The sequence below is a fragment of the Phragmites australis genome, chromosome 13 (genome assembly GCF_958298935.1).
Source record: "Phragmites australis chromosome 13, lpPhrAust1.1, whole genome shotgun sequence".
Classification (NCBI taxonomy): domain Eukaryota; kingdom Viridiplantae; phylum Streptophyta; class Magnoliopsida; order Poales; family Poaceae; genus Phragmites; species Phragmites australis.
Window position 1 is genome coordinate 24,498,292 of NC_084933.1, and position 14,061 is coordinate 24,512,352.

General features: G+C 44.7%; 2 protein-coding genes across 2 annotated transcripts; both read right to left on the minus strand.

Moving 5' to 3' along the window:
• Positions 1 to 522: 522 nt before the first annotated feature.
• On the minus strand, positions 523 to 3,036 carry LOC133887821 (probable pectinesterase 68). The gene is made up of 5 exons (XM_062327806.1): positions 2,574 to 3,036; positions 2,298 to 2,487; positions 1,674 to 1,880; positions 1,329 to 1,567; positions 523 to 978 (listed from the first exon to the last, which is right to left on the minus strand). Exons 1-5 carry the CDS (start codon positions 2,807 to 2,809, stop codon positions 825 to 827), a joined length of 1,026 nt encoding a protein of 341 aa, XP_062183790.1. The 5' UTR covers positions 2,810 to 3,036; the 3' UTR covers positions 523 to 824.
• Positions 3,037 to 7,805: 4,769 nt separating this feature from the next.
• LOC133888537 (putative glucuronosyltransferase PGSIP8) lies at positions 7,806 to 13,561 on the minus strand. The gene is made up of 5 exons (XM_062328815.1): positions 12,988 to 13,561; positions 10,300 to 10,555; positions 9,386 to 9,587; positions 9,160 to 9,307; positions 7,806 to 8,724 (listed from the first exon to the last, which is right to left on the minus strand). The coding sequence occupies exons 1-5, from the start codon at positions 13,242 to 13,244 to the stop codon at positions 8,187 to 8,189; spliced, it is 1,401 nt and encodes a 466-aa protein (XP_062184799.1). The 5' UTR covers positions 13,245 to 13,561; the 3' UTR covers positions 7,806 to 8,186.
• Between the last annotated feature and the right edge of the window lie 500 nt (positions 13,562 to 14,061).

Here is a 14,061-nt window from a genome sequence, read left to right on the forward strand (position 1 = left end):
CTTCTGTAGTGCTTTGTATTGGAGAATATCAGTATTTATCTAATTTGTATCAGAACTGCAAATTGTAGTTTGTTGGAGGCGTTTGGTTCCGTGATTTTGTTGAGATGACTCATTCCTCATTTTCCTACTAAACAAAGTGCTTAAGGGGTAGTGTGGTGATGACATTCTGTTCTTTGAACCAAGTTCCATTCTTTATACCAAACAAATGTGTTAGGTTCAGAGTTAGTATTTTACGTCAACGTAATAGGTTCAGAGTTAGAATTTATTGGCAAAAAAGTCTGTTAGGTTCCGAATTAGAATAGAATGTCCGCTCACTATTCCATTTCTCGACCATACACATACCGCATTGTGCAATTTGTGAGTTGATTTCATCCTGCAATAAAACTCGACTTCCCAGGACTAAATTGCTGTCTTGCAGGTTTCCTTGGACGCTCGAAGGACCAGGCTGTTGCATACAGTGATGGGCAAAGCTCTCTGTTCGTACCATCCCTTTGACAGTGTTCAAACAGAATGAATCAGTGTTGACGTGCTCAGATCTATAGCTTTACCCATGATAGTGTTTCTGTCGTCCTCGGTTATAAAGCCTCATATACAGACGTAAAACGAATTCACAACTCACTGTATTGTTTACATTGGTACGTGAGAGTCTTGGAAACTCTATAAATCTTGTACAGAACTGTGCTTCACTTTGGAACCGACGAAACAATTTAACTGTACTACTTGATCACTATATAGCTTATAAGAGGGTATTCTATTCTGTGTTTGTGATGTAAGAAATGAATCTTGTTTGCTGCAGTTAATCTCTGCGACTCTTGAGTGATTGTTCAGACATCAGGTGTGAGCCAGTGGTATCCATTGACGAAGCTCTTGCCGAGGAAGGGGCGGGCGGCGAAGTAGTCGAGCTCCCGCGCCCACGGCACGCCGTGCACCGCGTCGACGCCGGGGCCCCAGTTCCTGTACATCCCAAAGAACGCCGTCCTGCGTGCCGACCAAGAGAGGTAATTGCAACCGTACGTTAGCCGGGAAACTGGCAGGCTTACTCAGTTTGCTCGAGATACTCTCTTCACTTTTATTAAGATCTGATCAAAATTTTAAGTTTTGGTCATCAATATTTTCCAAAATATTTAATTTGGAAATATAAAAATTATATATATATATTTATCTTAAAAATATTTTTATATTTTATTAGGTATTATAACTACACTCTAATTAAAAATAATAGGCAAGTTATACACTGAAAATCACGAAAAGTAAAAAAACGACGAGTATTTATAATCTAAGCGGGTATGTTGCAGTATGTAACCGATGGAGACTGAAGCGAACTTTACATGCTCTTGTTGCCGGCGTGGTCCCAGTCGTCCCAGCCGCCGGGCGCGATGACGCTGTCGAAGTAGGTGTAGGCGTACACGATCCGCGAGTACTGCCCCATGGCTCGCCCCACGTAGAGCCTCCCCGTGCCCGTCACCCGGCAGTTGACGAACGCGAAGCCGGTGCGCTCGCACGGGCTGTGCCGCCCATGCGCCGCCACCGAGCCGAACCGCTGCGCCGTCGAGTGCAGCTCGCAGTTCTGCGCGCGTTTTCAGAATTTTTTTTTTTGCCCCTCGTTGTCAGTATTTGATGTATGCAGCGCAATAATACGTGTGCACATACGTAGTACACGTGTACGAACGCACCTTGTACAGGGAGCGGCCGTTGCCGAAGATGAAGTCGATGGAGCCCTCGATGTAGCAGTCGCGGAAGTAGTGCCGGCCGGCGTCGTCGCAGAGCGTGTCCTGCGCGCCGTAGAACCCGCAGCCGAAGAAGAAGGCCTTGTCGCCGGAGATGCGGAAGGCCACCGCCTGCCCCCCCTGCGTGCCGGGCATTGGTGCCGGAGCTGTGTTCTGCCAAGCCATGGAGAGAAAGCAACGTCAGTTTGTTGCATTGAACGTATATACCAGCCGAAATCCACCAAAAAGTATTGGCTCTTCTTCCAGGCTTCAGCCTCTCGCCGCCGAAGCCGAAAGAAGCCATCCGCTCAGGCTGCTCGAAGCAAAAACTCCAACAAATACATGCATGACAAGTAATACATCTTGTGTAGGATTAAAAAATTTCAGAGGAACAAGCTAGCCAGGATAGGTACACAGAGGCGTCAGCTAGCATATGAAAGCTGCGTGACTTGTGACCCTGAAGTTTTGTCACTTTGTCTGCCCCTGTACTATGCCGCGCTTGCTTCATGCAGCACGGGCACCACATCTCTTTTCTCTGCACGTCTTGTGACTCGCGTTCACGAACCACTGGCTAATGGGCTGCAAGCTCACCTTGAAGCTGATGTTCTTAGCGGTGAAATAGTCAGAGAGAATGGTTACTGAGGCGGTGTTGTAGGTGCGGAGCGGCTGCCCGTCGGGGCCGCGGTCACTCGCCCGGTCGTGCCACTCCACCACCGTCACGTCACGCCCGGCGCCCTGGAACGTGATGTACGGCTTCGACGCCGTCACCACCACTTTCTCTCTGCATGCATGCACCACAGCCTCAATTATTAAACTAGCCAGAGCAGCAAACTCAGCGCATGGAGGAGGTATAGATAGCTCGCTTACATGTAGGAGCCGGCGTTGATCTGCATGATGACGCGCATGGTGTTGTTGGCCGGCACGGAGTCGACGGCCTGCTGGATGGAGATGAAGTCGCCGGCGCCGCTCGCGTCCACTACGATCCTCCGCACGCCGACCGGGTGCCTGTACCGGTGGCCGTCGTGCCTCGCGTAGTCGCAGGACGCGGACGGCAGAAGGAGGCTCGCAAGCGTAGCCAACAGCAACAAGAGGATGCGAGCCATACTGCTCTGTGAATCTATAACCACGTACAAAGATTCGATCCCCTGGTGTGTGTGTGTGTGTGACAATGTTTGTGCGTGCCTGTGATATATAATTACCCAGCTCTCTGGTATGCGTGTGCTTCCGTGTCTTGTCACTCTAGCTTTTCTCTTTAGAACTGTCACTCTAGCTTTCAGCTCCTACCCTCTGTCTTTCCCTTCAAATGCAGAACATATGCGAGAGCAAGCGAGGTAGCTGCACTGCCGAGAGGGCTCGGAATATATAGAGGTTAGAGAGCGGATTAAAGTTGAGTAGGCTTAACTATAGTTTAATCATTCTCATTTCAAAACTCAAAGAAGCAACCAATATCAAGCAATTTCGGCCAATCTATCTGTTGGGAGTGGATTACAAATTGTTCATCAAAGTTCTAACTAACAGGCTAACTCCTTTAGCTGATAAGTTGATTAGCAAAGCACAAACAGCTTTTATCCTTGGGTGGCATATTTTAGATGGAGTGGTAATTCTTCATAAAATCCTTCATGAACTCAAGATGAAGAAACATTATGGAGTGATTTTAATTGGACTTTGAAAAAGCTTATGATAAAGTTAAGTGGGGGATTTTAAAGAGATATTGAGAAGAAAAAACTTTCTAAACAGTGGATTTTTTGGGTTAAACAAGCAGTGGAAGGGGATAGAGTTCGAATCAATATTAATAGCTCTCCTGATAATTTTTTAGGACTTATAAGGGCTCACACAGGGTGACCCTTTATCTCTCATACTGTTTAATTTAGTTGGAGATGCTTTAGATGCTTTTCTCACTAATGCAGAAAGGAGGGATGGATCAAAGGTCTTGTCCCACATTTTATTCCTGGAGGGATTACCCACCTTCAATATGCTGATAACACTATCATTTTTTTGGAGTTAGATGATCAATCCATTATATATACAAAGTTCATCCTCTATTGTTTTGAGAGCATTTCTAGTCTAAAGATTAATTATCAAAAAGTGATGTCATTATTTTGGGACCTTCTGAAATGGAACAAAATAGAGTGGCCAATATGTTCAATTGCAAAGTGGGGTCTCTCTCCATTAAGTATTTGGGGATTCCTGTCAGCAACAATAAACTCTTTGCAATAGATGTCATGTTTGTTGGTCATAAAGTGAAGAAGAAAGTGGGTACATGGCATTGTGCTTATTTATCTACCGGAGGAAAATCAGTTCTGATAGAATCAAGCTTAAGTTCAATTCCTACTTACACAATGGGGATGTACATTCTACCAGAAGTTGTTCAACAATTCCTACTTACACAATGGAGATGTACCTTCTACCAGAGCGGATTAAATAATGGAGGGAGTCGGGAACGCTCCAAATGCTTGCCAGCAACCCTGCAGCCCGTTTTGGAATTCTTGTCTTGGTTGGACGCCAACGGTCTGCTCCAGCTAGGTTTCACCTGCTACCTTGACAAGCTTGCATAGCTAACATGTAATTCTGCGTTAACATTTAAGCTGGAAAAAAACATGATTGATTTTACAGACTTTGATGTGTGATCGCCTGGCCGGCAGTTTACAGGACTGAATAAGCAGACTTTCCAGCTAGCCATCATGTGCTCCGCAAATATCAAAATTCACACAACGTTCTTGCGTCCGTAGGCCTCTTAGTAGTGGCTTCCTATTAGTTTACTTATGCCCTGCACTGAACAAGTGTTCACCAGTGAATTTTTTTGCGCCTCACGCAGACTCTACCCTTCCAGCCTGTGCTCCTAGATCGCGAAATGTATTGCCAGACGTACGCTAGGGATGGTGTGTGCGAGTGACATATCAGCTTTACCATATCCCTAGACGTCCGGGATGGTCCTGATCGACGGTGGGGGCCCTCCCCAAAAGGGTAGATCGGATGGAGACAGAGCGTACACGGACACAGCAGGAGCACCGATCGAGATCATGCATGCATGAAGGTGCCCGGTCGAGGTCGCCTACTTGTACTGTGCCGTGAATGGAACCAAAATTTACACAGTATATAAAACTGCCACTCACCGGTTACTCCCGATTTCTCCCTGTAGACGCCCAAGAAATGCCACCGCTACGCACGAGATAGAACAGTACGAACCCCTGCCACCTTCTACCGGTCACAGGCTCACAGCCACAGCATAGTACAAGAGCCACTCTAAACACAGCTGACGCGAGAAGCCTGAAGCCTGAAGGGAACGGTAACAGCAGAATTGGATCGGTTAGAGTAAACTAATGAGAGAACTTTAAACAACAGGAATGATCCAAGAGTTAACGTACACGCGCATGCCGACCGGCCGGCCGTGCCCATGCAACGCCCGCACATGCATGCACGCACGCACGCACGCACACCGCGCGCGATGATCTCAAAAGGCCTCTCGCCTCGCGTTGGGAGGCGCACTCGGGCGCGGGCGCGGCATGCCGGCCGGGATTGGGTGGCGATGGTGTATTGGTGTGCCCCGGCCGGCCCCGCCGCAAGTAGCAACGTCTAGGCCCTTTTCTATCCAAGCATGGGCTCTTGTAGCTGGATGGAGTTGTTCGAGTGTATTAAAAGGCTAAAAGTTTCATCTTTCATCCTTGTTCTCTTCTGGGTTTTAGGCACCTCTTTGCTAATCACGTCTGCTACTACCCTATTTGTCTGCTGATGAGGACCACATGCATGGTGCATGCTGTTAAAAAAAAAAACAGGTAAGTGTGTACGTTGACAGTAGGCCTTGCCCTTTTGGGTTGGGATCCATGCATGCATCCTGCTTTACACTGCCATTTCAGAGAGATAAAGAAAAAAAGTGGCGTTGGATCGGGAACTCGGCACTGATAAATCCATATATGCCATTTACGCCGTACCCTTGTTTCCTTGTCATCACTTCGGCACTTCCTTTTGTAGCGTACGGTCATCAAGCAGTATTAGTGCTGCCTTACTGTTACTGGTGAACGTAGATGTATTCTTGCAGATCGAGATGTACCAACCGCAGCTCTTTCTAAAACTGTGTTTCAAGAAGAATGTTATGCATGCCGTGTCAAAGCTGGGCGCAGAAGGACCAGACATTATTCTTGGAAGAGGACGAGCAACACGTACCGTTTCTCGATGAAAAACTCTGTGGCCACAGCCCGAGGGTCAGGGTGTGGTGACCACCGGTGCACTGCAGCAAGAGGCCAGGCGGCAGCAGATAGGCATGCAAGCGCAACGGTCACTTTACGCCGGACGCGGCCATGCACGCCGCGCGGTACGGTGTCGTCGCGTGCGAGCGGCCGGGAGGGCGCTGCAGTGTGGCCTACGACCGGCTTGCGTGCGTTTTTTTAAAGACAAATATATAGTAATTTTTTCAATAGATAGAACTTTCTACCGTATAGACCATCTCTAAATTTTATAGAAATTACTTACTTTAAATCACTCAATTTTTACTACTTCGCTCACATATGTTTCGCTCCAAAAATCCCGCTCCCGTGTTTCAAATAGGCAGATTCCACTGTAACCAATTGAAGGTCCGTTTGGATAAACTATGGTTTTGAAGCTTCTAGTTAGCTAAGCGAGTAGACGTGGTCGTTGAATTTTGATTGTTGATTTTTATAATAAATTTTTGGCTTCTCAGCACATCCAAAAGCCAGTCAAAACCTATTTCTCATATTTTAATTTATTTTAACCATAATTATTTTCTTAGCCAGCCAAAAATCACCGGTAATCAGGCCAGAAGCCACTATCTAAATAGCTTTTGTCTTTTTTAAGGAAAAGCTGAAAAAAATTATCCAAACTTAGGTGAGCATAGCGTTGTGTAGCAGAGCGTCTCCTCGTGTAGCCTAGCTTTGGGGGAGAAAACGAGAGACGGTTTTAAACGTTGGGAAGTGTCGGCGACGATCCGCAGGCTCCGCCAGAATGACACGTTGGATCAGAGAATCAAAGCTCCCTGAAACAAATAAAATCCTACGGGGTGAGGACCACTTCTCCACATGCATGCAACCTCGCACTTTCCAAACTGTACGAAAATAGAACTGTTAATTTTTTATAATTTTAATTTTAAATTTAACTATTTATTAATCGTATTTGATACGGTGTTTTTTTTAATCTAGACCATTAGATACTCATAATAATAAATGATCTAGATTTTTTTTTTTCAGATTAATATGGTAATTTCGTATGATCAAGAGCGAACATAGTGGTTTATTTTTCACTCAAATAATAAGATAACAGATCGTTACATCCAGTAGCGTTTTAGGATATGTGACCTAAGAATTTACTAATTCTATGTCACCTTAAAATTAGACACGCTTTGCTTAGCCTTGCTAAGCTGTGAATAATAACCTTGTCAAAAGATGTTATTTGAAAATGTTGCTCTACATGCTTAGTTCGTTGGAGTCACAAGTACTAAGGTACACTCGAAAGTGCAACAGTCAGATGCAGTTGGTGATGTAACCCCATGATAACAATTGCACATGAGTGTGGCTCTGTGCAATCCATCTGCAGATCTCATAGTGCAGGTCCACTGCAATCATACAGCTCTACATAAACCACATGAGTTTATACCGTTGATTTCCAATATTCCGATGAAGCGAGATCCCAGCGTTTGGTTGTGGTCTTGGATGGAGCTGGACATGAAAAACATAGTTGGAGGATGGAACTGAAGTAACTTCTTGACAAGAGCTAACCACTTAGACTTCTCCTTTTTCTCGACTAACCGCTTAGACTGATAGCAAAAACATTTGTCGCATGTCACGTCCTTGCCAAGATGAAGTAACACACCAGTTCAGGCGATCGAATTCTGTGCAGCCATATTATTTGTTAAAGGTATACTTTGTAGCTTGCAGCGTCACCACCCGTCTGCCAAACAGATACGTTCATGCAGGGCCATGTGATAACGTACGTACTCTACTCAGATAACATTTTATTTTGGTAAATGCAAGCTTCACACATGCAGTATCATTTCCAACATCAACCGAACTTCAAAAGTTCAGGAAGAGCCTAAGTATATCCAGCATTCTTATACCTCTGTAAAGAAGGTAGTTTTCCCAACTGGGACACTGAGTGAAATTTCAACCCTTTTTCTTGATTGGTAATGGAACTGATCGTATCAATTACAGGCAAGCCAAAATGTATTGGCTTTTAGAGGAACAATAAATCAAGTAACAAAAAATTGCTCCTAGTCCGTTCCTTTGCAGTTCCGCACCAATCCACCCCCCCCCCCCACCCTTCCTTTGTCCCCTGTATATCACCTACTCGTCTAACACAACAATCATGGGTTCCAGAGGTTACACATAGTTTGAGAAGGTACAACTCTAGTCCCCACAGGCTGCACTTTACTTGTACAACTGAATTGGCCGTCACAATTGCCAACGTGAATGGGGATTAGCTTTTCAAAGTGAACAACAATGGAAGTGATCGTATGTATCTGATGTGCCCACCTCAGTAGAGCTTTGTGAACTCGGCGCTCTGGTTAGGTTCTCCGAGCCTGAATGCATCCCTCTCGATTAGGATCTGCAAGGATCTCATCGTCTTGACCAAGGATGCCCATATCAAGGGTGCGCAGCAGAACGCATATGCGGACACTGCCAAGGCCCTGACAACACCATTTAAATACCAAGGGAAAGCCATAACAAAGAGTGCGCCAATGATCCCAAACCACGTCATGAGGACAGAAAGTGGGTGGAGGAGGAAGACGTTGATCACAATGGAAGAAAGAGAGAAAGAACCGAGCAGGTACAGAGGCCAGCCAAACAGCGGATGCACGGTCCGTGGGATGACGAAGAAAGGAAAGGTGTAAGCGGCTAGTATGGACCATGCTGCCACTACTCTGAGCAGGGAGAGCAAAAACAGACTGCTTTTCTCCATTCTTCTGTTGTAGCACATCTTGGACAAGCTAGGCCGCGCAAGTCGGGTCACTGCAATGACTCCAATGTATAGTAGAGCCTGGATTAATACCACCGGTAGCTCCGATGAATACCTGTTTTGCATCACATTTACACATCGTCAAAAGAAAATCAGCAACATCAACAAACATGGCAACACCCCACCTTCCCTCCCTACTTTATGGAGTAATATGCTACTCTATCCTTACAAAAGATTGATAGCAAACCCCAGTTTTGTGGAACTTTATCCCAACAGCGATTAAAAACATGACAATTCCTTGCCGTATGCAACTTTATCCTAAAATACAAAAGGCATGACAATGCCTTTTTTCTATGCATCTTTATCCAAAGTAGAAGGCAATGCTTCTGGACATGTCATCAACCACATCAGTATACACTAAGGTGGATGACACCATCATCCACCATTATATGTTTATCTGGTTTTATAGGGATACTGCTAATCTTAGAATTTGACCATGCAATAAAAATAAGAAATACAAAAGAATATACAGAAGTGAGAAGTCACTCACCCTAGGTTTTCACGACGTTGTTCATGCCAAGAGAGCCCCAAAGGTAAAACTGGCCAAGACCACCAATACCATGGCTTAAACCATGGAGCACTCGGAAATGTAATCACACTGTTTGGTCCACATGGAATACTCCAGCGAAGCTTCAGATCTGAAAGGTGTAGCCCATTAGTCTGAACAAACAAAATGTATGGGAACGTGGAATAATCATACAGGTACGGATACTCACAATAGTAAGATGCATCCATCTGGTAGCCTAGAGGGAGGCGATAAGTACCATCAAGTTTGGTACCATTAACTGGTGGATGGAACATTGGCTGATCAAGCAAGTCCGGGAAATAGCTAGCAAGGAAACCCTGGTCTGCACCATCTGGGTTTTCACGCCCAACAGCTAGCTCGTGTAGCATGTTCTTAAAAACGTCCATTGAGGGCTAGAAAGAAAATGAAAAGTTGAAAGCAAAAACGTCCATTGAGGACATCAAGTTGAAGTCAGATTAATTTGTTGGAGATATAGCCATGATTCCGGTCAAATATAAAAAAAGTTAAAATCTACAGTTGAACAATAGCCATCGAGTGCATGCATATCATGGGAAGTTGCCAGAAGCATTGGATCTGCTTACAGTACAGCAACGGGCTCAAAACGATTTGGTCTACATGGGACATGGCTTTGGCATCTAAAAACTTCAGTAGAATAATGCCCACTGAAGCACATGTCTTAAAGAATACATATGCATTTTTCAAAACCAAACCAACAAAAATGTAAAGTAGAATCTCAAGAAGCACTACCAAATCCAATATAAGCTTCGGCTTTCTAGCTTCGAAGTGAAGGGAGACTAGTAAATTTGAGGTAAAAGAATCGCATTACTGAAATACTTAACAAACTTGAAAATTATTAGTAAAACAGTACACAACAAAAGTACAGAGATCTTTGTATTTCCACCCAACAAAGAATTAAAAAAAATCAATTATCAAATGACAGCTAGATTTCCACTATGCTGAAGTTTGAACAGCAAAGAATCCCTTGCTAGACGCGAAGGAGGTTCATTCATAAGCAGACCAAATAACAAAGAAATGACCAATTTTCATATGCAAGAATAAACTTTTGCAGAAGAAATGATGGGCCTGCAAATTAAGTAACCATACCTGAAGTACAAAGAGGCCTGTATGGAAGATACATGGATTGATGAAGACAGCACAGAACTGACCGCACTGAAATAACTCATCAGTGTTCTGGAGGAAAATGTTGTCCGAGTCAAGCATAACTACTCGTTCATACGAAACTAAGCTCCATGCATACAGCTTGTTTAAAGTCAACTTGAATCGCGTGTTGAAATTTTCTTGTTGCTCATATGGATTCTTCAAGTTTTCAACTGAGACCACCTCCACACCATCATCTTTCCTAGAGAAACAGTTTGAATACATACATTACTAACAGAGCCACACCAGACGTGATAAAAAAAGAAAGAAGTGTGAATTAGGATTTATGCCACTTCAAAACAGGCGAATTTAAAAAATGCCACCAGAAAAGAGGAAATTTGTGAAATGCCACATCAATAGAGGTTTCTCAGACTTTTGCCAAGTGCCACCCAAACCTTCTTTTTTTTTTGGGCGATTGTTCTGCCCCTGGATTTCTCATTCTTCCTCCCCATCATTCCCACACTGCGTCCTCACCTGCCCTGATCCACTGCTAGCACACCACCTTCCCTCAGCTCCCTGCTGATCAGCAGCCCAACCACAAGGGCATCGTGGCACGCTGAGTAGTGGAGCTGATTGGGCCCAGGACGTGATGCCTGTCTATAGCATCAGCTCCATGGCAGCACGTGCTCGAGCACATCGGTAAGATTATCTCCACTCTGTTCTTGGTATCAGTAATTGGTGATGGAGTTAGCGGGGTGCTGGTAGGAGCCATGGCACCTCCTATGCTCCATGTACACTCTTGTAAATATATTTGATGACTAGATACAAATAGTGAACAAGCTTCATTTGCCCCTCTTTAACATACAGGGTCTTAATAGATGGAAAGAAGGTCAAGGGATTAAAAGAACTGCATAAAAGGTTAAGAGTGGCAGAAGTCCAAGAAATCTCCTTAAAGTGGCACTTTTACCATATTCATATTCTGAAGTGACATTCTCCGAAACAAGGTGTTTTGAAGTGAATAAGTCCAATTTTGCCAAAAAAAAAGACATATTTCACCAAGTTTAAACAGAGGTACATTAAATGCTTCAGAATAAATGTAAATTCTTACAACATCCAGGAAAATTTATTACATCAGGAAAAAAAAAAACTGCTTCAAGCAACAACAACAACAAAGCCTTTTAGTCCCAAGCAAATTGTAGGCTAGAGGTGAAACCCAACAAGATCCAACACAAAACATTGGTTCCACTCTATACTGTCACTATTACTCATTCTTCATTAGTTGCACCTTTTTTTAATGCCAACAACAAATACAGAGGTGCTATTTTTTTAATGCCCACTACACAAATAACAACCTCAACTAGTACTCGTATATTTTTTTAATGGAAAAGCAGTAGGGTGCAGTAGGGTAGTCTCCATATATTATATGCAATTGATATTATGAAGAGAAGGAAAGGAATGTTGAACCACTAGGTGACTAGGATACAGAGAAAACTGACAAATCCCGAAAACAAACATCCCCTGAAGCTGTAAGTTCTTGCAAATCACTAACAAGTCATAACATGGACAAAATCAATTTAGGTCGACATCCACATGACCAAATGTGGTCTCTTGGACAATACAACATATTTACAAACTAGTCCAACTGAAATATTGTTATAGACATATGCAGTCACAATCAGCTAACTACTAAGTAGGACAGGCAGTGGAAATCAACAGGTCAAATCTCATAACTGTTCAGAAAATATCTTAGATAGGACCTCTGTAAACATGTAAGTTCTTGCAAATCACTAACAAGTCATAACATGGACAAAATCAACTTAGGTCGAGATCCACATGACCACATGTGGTCTCTTGGACAATACAACATATTTACAAACTAGTCCAACTGAAACATTGTTATAGACATATGCAGTCACAATCAGCTAACTACTAAGTAGGACAGATAGTGGAAATCAACAGGTCAGATCTCACAACTGTTCAGCAAATATCTTAGATAGGCCAAGTCAGTAGTCCAGCGCAAATAAAATTGTATATTATGGCAGTTGCAAACTTGCAATCAGTGCAATTCACATATCATGAGTGAAATTCGCCGCTCAAATCTCACAACTTGTCAACAAATATCTCATAACCCGGACGCGGTACTCCCCTCTACAAACTTCAGGCTTTACTGCTAGTAAGTCAACATGGACAAAGGTGCTACCCACTCAAATACCGTTAAAGTCAAAAGAGGCCATTTCCAAAGATGCAGCCAGAGCAAGAACACATCCATCTCGCTTCTTCACCCGAAGTACATGAAGAAACAGTAATTAACAGGAGAAAGACGAGAAAGGGCCAGCGCGTCAGACAAGTTCAGATGAGTACGGGGAAGAAGTGCCGACATGGTGCAGGGACAGAAAGGAATCACCTTTAGTACCAGAAACACCTAGTGCTTAAGGAAACTCGACGAACAAAAAACAAAATTTGAACCAAACATCGAACTACGGCGAGGGCGTCGACTTAACCAAACTGAGCAGGCATCTAGTCAAACCCTCACGCTTAAAAAAACATCGCAAACTGATTCGAAAACAGCACAGTCGGAATCAAGCATCAACAAGGACGTCAGTTTCTGAACACCCAGTGATCCAAGCAAGCGCCACCCTGGAGGCGAGTGGCGCGCAGAAAGCGAGAGCGACAGAGAAGAGGTCGGGGGCTTACAGCGCCTGGACCCAGCGCGGCGGGACGTCGAGGGAGGCGATCACGACGCGGGCGGCGTCGGCGCTGAGCCGGCGCAGCGACCGCATCATGACGCGCGTGGCCACGTAGAACTCGTAGTCCCGGGGCGTGCCCATGTACATCATCGCCGCGTACGCGTGCCGGCGCGCCGCCGCGACCTCCCCTGCCCCCTCCGCTCCCGCCACCCACGCCGCCACGAGCAAGCACAATCCTAGAGACCGCCACCAGCTCCGCCCCATCCCGCCTGGCAATGAATGAAGCTCACCAACCAGTTCACCACAACCCAGATCTGGCTACGAGCGTGGACAGCCGGGCCCTCGCCGAGCCGGGCCCGGAAGCATCCGCGGACGGCGGGAGCTCGTCGGCTCGCCGGCAGGGGGTCGCCGGCGAGGTGGTGCGTCGGGAGCGGCAGATTTTGTCCCCCTCTCTTTTTGATTTGTTTCGCTCGCTGCAACGGGAATGGGAAAGGTGGAAGAGTGGAAGTGGAGGGAGCAGTAGAAGAGACTCTTCGCGAGGCTCTGTCCGCCCAGGTGACCGTAGACTGGTGGTTCCGCTAATTATTGTGGAACACGTGAAAAGCCAGATGGTTTCCGCTAATGATCCTGATAAATGATTGGGCTGGCTCAATTAGGCTGGGCAAAAGCGAGTGGGCTAGGCCTACTCATGATGGGCTAATTGTGCTTCCACGGTGAAATTGTCATCTAGGCTAGCAAGCCAATTCAAAATTTAGTCGTGTTAAAATTAGGGTTATACTAAAATTTGATCCAGTAGTAGTGTTTAGTTTGAGACTATATTAAAATTTTAGCTAGCTAAAAATCAGAACAACTATTTTGAATGTCAAAATTTTACTTAACTTTGCTAAAAAAATTGACCGACTAAAATTTTTAAGCCCTGACTAAATTTTATTCTTAAATCTAATAGAAGCTAAATTTTCTAAACGTAATTAAATTTTAGCTTTTATTAGAGGCAAGAACCGAACAGCTAATAGTATTAACTACTCACAAGATCGTCTACCAAAAGCTACTGTGATCAGATCTGAGGTCGTTCCTATTCTTG

Excerpts from the sequence above, each read along its gene's own strand:
- LOC133887821 (XM_062327806.1), bottom strand. The coding sequence starts at position 2,809 with ATGGCTCGCATCCTCTTGTTGCTGTTGGCTACGCTTGCGAGCCTCCTT. Across the intron at positions 2,488-2,573 it reads ATCAACGCCGGCTCCTACAT|AGAGAAAGTGGTGGTGACGG; the intron begins GTAAGCGAGCTA and ends GCATGCATGCAG. Across the intron at positions 1,568-1,673 it reads ACGGCCGCTCCCTGTACAAG|AACTGCGAGCTGCACTCGAC; the intron begins GTGCGTTCGTAC and ends AAACGCGCGCAG.
- LOC133888537 (XM_062328815.1), bottom strand. The coding sequence starts at position 13,244 with ATGGGGCGGAGCTGGTGGCGGTCTCTAGGATTGTGCTTGCTCGTGGCG. Across the intron at positions 9,588-10,299 it reads CAGGCCTCTTTGTACTTCAG|CCCTCAATGGACGTTTTTAA; the intron begins GTATGGTTACTT and ends TTTTCTTTCTAG. Across the intron at positions 9,308-9,385 it reads GATGGATGCATCTTACTATT|ATCTGAAGCTTCGCTGGAGT; the intron begins GTGAGTATCCGT and ends TACACCTTTCAG.